Raw genomic sequence first — 6,887 nt, 5'->3', positions numbered from 1 at the left:
CAACAACAAATAAACCAAAAATGTGATTTTGCAAAAAGAGCTCGAGCTTAACATAAATATTTTTCTTTCTTTGGTCATTTAATCATTCACATAACTTTGCTTTGTTTCTGTAGCAACTCCTATTTTTCCTGGGTTCACGATTAAAAACGTACAAAACATCAACGTGTGAAACTGCAGACAATCAACCTGAACCTGAACACATCAAGTTCCTGCTTTACCTTCCAGAACAATCAAACACACAACAGAACAAACTGATGTGAATATGCTCAGTGAAACTTCCTCATGACAAATAAATTATATTTAAGGCAACATCACACACACACACACACACACACACACACACACACACACACACACACACACACACACACAGAATAAAAGACCCAACAAAAAAGAAGCTGTGAATAAGATAATAAAACAAAAATTAATATCCGCGGTACAGTCGTGTCTGCAGATTACAGACATGTTGATATAATCCATCTTTCAAACGCACCTTCATGGACGATTAGACGGTAAAGTAGAGGAAACACACGTACACAGCTATCAGCACGACCGCAGAGAGAATTCCACAAACAAATGAAACTATGAGCACGATGTCTCCACCGCACGACTCAAACAGCTGGTCTGAAACACACGACACCAGCCTGCTGTCAACACGAGTCTCCATGACATCCACAATTTAGTCTGTGATCAACGAAAAGCACATTCATGAAAACAGCATCATTCACAGACTGAAACATGATGAGCGGGAATCAAACCTGGAACAAAGATCTCGTCAGCAGCTCGGTGGCTGAGCTCCTCCTGCGTGGCTACACAGAGGAAGAGGCTGCTGTTTGTCCTGGTCACCGTGGTGAGGAGGGTGATGTCATAGCGCTCTCCTGTGCGTGACACCTGTGGCTCCTCAGCAGGAAGGATGTTCCCATCGCTGTCCCTCCACTCTACTTTAGGCTTTGGAGAAGCACCTCTGACCTCACACTTCAGCTGCACCCCGACCTCGCTGATGTTCAGGATCCCAACAAACGGCTTCGGAGCTGCACCTGTGAACACAGCAGCAGGAAACACGAGTCACAACAAGCAAATCAGCTTAAAACTGTCTTCAGTGAAACAGGGAAAAGTTCTGCGTTGTTGTTGTTCCTGCTTCATGACACGTCTGAAGTGGGTTACAGGACACAGGACTGTTGAATCTGAGGAATGTAGAATAAGATTTGTTTCTGCTGATTTGTTTTCCTACCAGCCAGCCTGTCTGAACACACCCTGTTCTTATCCCGAGAACAAGCAGAGGCATCAGGAGATAAATATCTGCGGTCACTTTCCCCACAAAGGGTTGTTTGAACCAACACTAACAGCACTAAGAGTGTGGAGCATGATCGATACACTTTTGTCATTAACAGCAGAAAACACCAAATATTACTGATATCAAATCAGTATAAAGTTTTTATATCAGTATTGTGGTAAAGAAGGAATATTTCACCTCTTGTCTGTTATAAAAGTTCACGTGTGCTTCGCTTGTTACACTTGGTCTTTAGTTTGTTTTCAGAAATGAAAGACTCACCAACAACCAGGGTGACGTTAAATGTTTCTCTGTCTGGTTGATGAAATGGAAAATCACAGGTGTAGTCTCCACTGTCGGCCACCGTGGTGTTTCTGATGATGATGGAGGCGTTACCAAACTTCAGCTGGTCTGAAAAGTGTGACACGCGTCCTCTGAAGTGCTCGTCTTGACCTCGCAGGCCGTTGTTGTAATGAAGTCCAGCATCGTACACAAACACCTCCCTGTCGTCGCTTTTCCTCCAATCAAAGCGCGTTCGTTCGAGGCTCTCCTGGGAGCTGAGCGAGCACGGCAAGATGATGTAACTTCCTTCAGATGCCACCACCACGACGGTTCCTAAAGAATGAATCACAGTTTAAACCGCATGAGAACAAAACATGAATAATACAGAGCTAAATCTAAAATAAGTAGCTCGTAAACACGTCATCTCAACTGCAACAACAGTTTATAACCGAGTTAGAAAACAGTTTTATTCAGCATTTGAGTCACATGACCAAATCATTTAAGGAAGTTCGCATGAGTGGAAAAATAAACTGGATGCACTCCTGTTTATTTCAAACATGCCAAACACCAGGACAGGAAAACCATCAAGCACACAGACTCCTCCTGTGCTCACTTCATGTTCGTCCAACCCCAGGTGAAGTGAACAGGCGAGTGTGATCACCTTTACCTGTGGAGCACACACCCCACAACCAAACATAGAAACCAAACATTAGCAATCCACAAAGCATGCATGCCTCCTACAGCAGCTTTATCAGGGAAACCTTGCTCTTATTCAGTTGGACCGTCTTTACCTTCAGAGCTGTTAATGGCGCAGAGTCAACAAGCTAACTTCTCAGAGGTTCTGGTCCATGTGTTAGCATCACACAGCTGCTGCAGCTTTGTCAGCTTTTCTTACGTGATGTGAATCTCCTATTATACCACAGCCCAAAGGTGCTCTGCTGGACTGAGATCTGGTGACTGTGGAGGTCATTCGAGTACACTGATCTTATCGTCATGTTCGAGAAACCAGTTGGAGATGGTTTAAGCTTCTTTAAGCCTTAAGTGCTGTCCTGTTCAAGCAGCCATCAGGAGATGGTGCACTGTAGTCATTCATCGATAAACACGGTCAGCAACAAAACTCAGGTAGGCAGCGTGGACTTCGCTGGTACAGAGACCCACACCACCAGCAGCTGGAACGATACCAGGAAGGATGGAGCCATGCTTTCTTTTATTTACGCCATATTCTGACCTGCCATCTAAACATGGCAGCAGAAATAAAGTCTCATCACACCAGGCAACGTTTTTCTATTCTGCTGTTTGCTCAGTTTAGCCTCAGTTTCCTGTTCTTTGCTGACAGCGAGCCCCAGTGTGCTCCTCTGCTGCTGCAGCCCATCTACAAGGTCCAAAGTGTGTTCAGAGATGCTCTTCTGCCCACTTTAGTTGTAACGAGAGGTTATTAGAGTTGCCTTCCTCGCCTTTCTTCTCTGACATCATGAAGGCACCCAGACAACTGCAGCTCACTGGATGTTTTAATGCAATTATTCAGGTAAGTAAATCCCAAAATTTGATCCTGTTCATCTGACCTGGGGTTGGCCGCTTCCTCTGTGGCCCCTCTGCTTTGGGGTGTGCCCCAGGGATCTATCCTTGGGCCATTACTTTTCTCGCTGTATTTACTCCCCCTTGGTGCGATTTTTCGTAAACACGGAGTGTCATTTCATTTGTATGCCGATGACTGTCAGCTTTACTTACCTTTTAGTCATTTGGATACCTCCCCATGTCAATCACTGCTTGACTGTCTTAGCGATATTAAATTATGGATGGCAAATAATTTTTTGAATTTTAATGGTCGCAAAACGGAAGCAATTTTATATGGCCCGCATCGTTCTACTGATTCTCCAGATGTTGATTTTGGTGATTTGACCTCTCATCTGAAAAGTTCAGTCACTAATCTTGGTGTTAAACTTGATTCTGCGCTTACTTTTGAAGGTCATGTAAGTGGGGTGGTAAAATCAGCTTTTTATCACCTCAGACGCCTGTCGAAGGTTAAGCCTTTCCTTTCCAAACCCAATTTGGAAACTCTTATTCATGCTTTTATCACCTCACGTCTGGACTATTGTAATTCCCTTTTAATACCGGTCGGGTCGGGCACCTTGTCACGCCTGCAGTTAGTGCAAAACGCGGCAGCGCGATTTTTAACCGGTAGTAGGAAATTCGATCACATCACTCCGGTTCTGGCTTCCTTGCATTGGCTTCCCATTGATTTTAGGGTTCGTTTTAAGGTCCTTTTATTGGTTTTTAAATCTTTAAATGGTCTGGCTCCTGTGTACTTAACTGACTTGCTGAAGTCACATGTTCCTCCTCGCTCGCTCCGTTCAGCTGAGCAGCTGCTGCTGTCGGTCCCTAAGTCGCGGCTGAAATGCAGAGGAGACCGTGCCTTTTCAATTGCGGCTCCGATGCTCTGGAATAACCTTCCCCTCCAAATTAGACAAGCGTCATCAGTGCAGGTCTTTAAGTCCAGATTGAAAACCTATTTTTATTCCCTGGCTTTTAACTCTGTAGGAAACTGACACCTTCTTATTTATTTTATTGTTTGTAATGATTTTATGGTATTTTTAATTTGGTTGTTGTTTTGATCTGTGTTGTTCAGCACTTTGGTCTGCCTGGTGTGTTCTTAAAGTGCTATACAAATAAACGATGATGATGATGATGATGATGATGACCTTTTATTGAATTAAATAAAATTGAATTTTAAAAGTGGAATATAAAACAGACAAACTTAGACTAAGACTCATTCTTCCCTTCTCTCTGAAGTGAGCATTTATTATATGTGACTATAAATATAATGTTTTAATTAATATTTACACCGTAACAAAAAGGCAGGAAGGCTTGTGTCTTTGACTGCAGGTGAGTTTGAACCGTTGCTGTGAAGCTCTGAGTTTGTTCACTTAAAAGGAGGTCGGAGCAAACTCTCAGGGAGACGCTGTGATCACAGTTACTGATGATTTCTTACCGTTTTCATGTCCTGCTGTTACCGCAGACACCGTCAGAGGGAAGAGGCTCAGAGATAAAAGCTCCGATAAAAACATGTTGCTGAATAAAGTCTGTTCCTCCCTGCGATCCAAACAGCAGCAGCTTAAATCTAAAAGTGAGTGAGCACTTCCTGTAAATCCCCAAAAAATGAAATCCAAAAAGATCCCAGGAGTTCACGAGTCGTTGAGTCCGGTGTGACTCAGGCTGGAGCAGGAATGTGAGCAGGTCTTCCCTGGTGTGTGTGTGTGTGTGTGTGTGTGTGTGTGTGTGTGTGTGTGTGTGTGTGTGTGTGTGTGTGTGTGTGTGTGTGTGTGTGTGTGTGTGAAACTCTGCCTTAACAGACTGGAGAGAAAAATCTATGCAGTGCAGACCATCGTCACCCGTGGAGTCAACCTTTCATTACTTCACATTTTTCATGCATGCATCACGTTACAGCTGTTACATCCTGTCCGTCGGTCGAGCTGGTTGGATGACAGAGGAACATGCAAAAACCGCCTGTTTCCAGAGAAGTGCAGTTCACTGAAACAAAACAGCATCACATTTCCTAGTTCACTGTGGGCATGTCACGTTTAAACATGCGCAGGCTCGTTGCAAGAATTAATGCAGGGCGCCGCCCAATAAACACAGAAGGCATGAGTCCAGAGAAGATTTATACCTGTACAGGTTCTGATCAGAGTCCACCTCCAGTCCTCATCCTTCCAAAACCACAAACAAAAACCACAAATATCTTAAATATCTGACCAACATGTGGACAGCCGAATGAAAGCTGCTGAAACATGATTCTGTTACTGTTACATTCAGACAGCAGCCCGACGCTGTCATTATCAAAGTCATTATTTAAACTCAGCTGAATAAAATCAAGGAGGATTTTGAGGTAATGAAGAACTCAAGCTCCACGTGCCCCAGACTCCCGGACCCCCAACAATCCTGGAAGGAAGAGGCACCCACCCCAAACCAGAGAGCCAGGTGAAGGGACAGGACAGCCCGCAAGGAGGACCGCAGGACACAGGCCAGCACAACTCACAGAGAGAAGGAGACTTCCAGTCTTTCTAATGGACCAGTAAAGGCTGCATTTAATTCATTAGCTCATTGCTGTTTGCTGCATGCTGGAGTTTTGGACACTAGAGGGCGCCAGAAAAGCACTGCATTTAATATTCATAAATTCATTGAGTGATGTGCAGAAGTCTGAGTAAAATCAAACTCTAAATAAAGCGAACAAAGCAACATTTAGTCAGCCTGTGATGTAGAGTTGAGATGTTTTACAGCTGACTGCAGGATGAAAGATGGAATAATCTTCAGCATTTAAGAACAGACGCTAAAAAAGCTGACACAGCTCTTTGTTCTAACAGAAACATCAAGAATGAAAACTAACTGTAAAAACGAAAAGACAAAGTTTAGAAAAGGTTTTATTTTTAAGTTGAGACAATGTTTCATGTTTTTTCATGAGCATGAAGGGACGAGTTGCCCCACAAGAAAGTTCATTCATTCATTTCACCAACAAAAAGGAGAAAACTAATGTTTAAAAGTCCTGAGCATCAAGCCTCCACAGAGTGGAAGCGAAAGTATCAGCACAGACTAAATAACAGTAAAAAACAGGGACGTCGCTCATCCTTGGACCACACCAAGCTTGCGTGTGGAGCTCTGAGCGTCTGTTTCTCTGTAAAGAGATAAAACTGGAGCTGATGTGATTCTGGACGACATCTGTGGAAACACAAAGATCTCTGGCACAACTTCACTTATTACTCAAGGTGCATGGAGAAGAGCTATAGCCTAAAGAAGGTAAAGCTCGAGCAGCATCGTGGGAACAAGAACGACTGAATTACTCAATCGACATGTTTCTGCTCGTTGCCTTCATCAGAAAAACACTGGGCAGAGGATGGGAGGTGGGAGGGGCAATGATGATGATGAGGAGGAAGCCTCTAACACGTGTTTTGAAAAGAAAGTTGTACATTACACAGCAGAGGTACATTTTGCACATTCAGCATAGACCCAGACACGTCTATAAACAGCACAACGTTCATGTCTTCAAATTGTTTGTTTGTTTGTTTCTTTGATTTGAGATGGGACGACCTGTGAAACGATCTTCTGTGTGACTAATGACCGAGACCGTCTGACTGCAGACATGAAGTATACAATGATAATAATAATGAGAGCAGTAGTTCTGGGAGCACAAACACTAAAAACATTCACAGACGTCCTGTAACAGGACCGAACAGAATTAAAACCAGCTGCACTTTCGCGTGCTTCACAGTTCCTGATAACAACATGTCAAATGCAGTGTCTGTTTTCACATTTCATGATCATCATAGAAACACTGCTTCTCAAT

At 43.6% G+C, this 6,887-nt stretch overlaps 1 protein-coding gene across 1 annotated transcript; it reads right to left on the bottom strand.

Annotated features, from left to right (window-relative positions):
- Window positions 1-505: 505 nt before the first annotated feature.
- On the bottom strand, window positions 506-4,617 carry LOC146632879 (putative butyrophilin subfamily 2 member A3). Its single transcript, XM_085353609.1, has 4 exons — window positions 4,542-4,617; window positions 1,553-1,885; window positions 759-1,037; window positions 506-624 (listed from the first exon to the last, which is right to left on the bottom strand). The coding sequence occupies exons 1-4, from the start codon at window positions 4,615-4,617 to the stop codon at window positions 506-508; spliced, it is 807 nt and encodes a 268-aa protein (XP_085209735.1).
- Window positions 4,618-6,887: the final 2,270 nt, after the last annotated feature.

This window comes from Diplotaxodon limnothrissa, linkage group LG5 (assembly GCF_057381915.1).
Source record: "Diplotaxodon limnothrissa isolate DT_005_m linkage group LG5, D_limnothrissa_male_GT1.1, whole genome shotgun sequence".
NCBI lineage: Eukaryota > Metazoa > Chordata > Actinopteri > Cichliformes > Cichlidae > Diplotaxodon > Diplotaxodon limnothrissa.
This window is presented reverse-complemented; position numbering and strand designations above follow the sequence as displayed.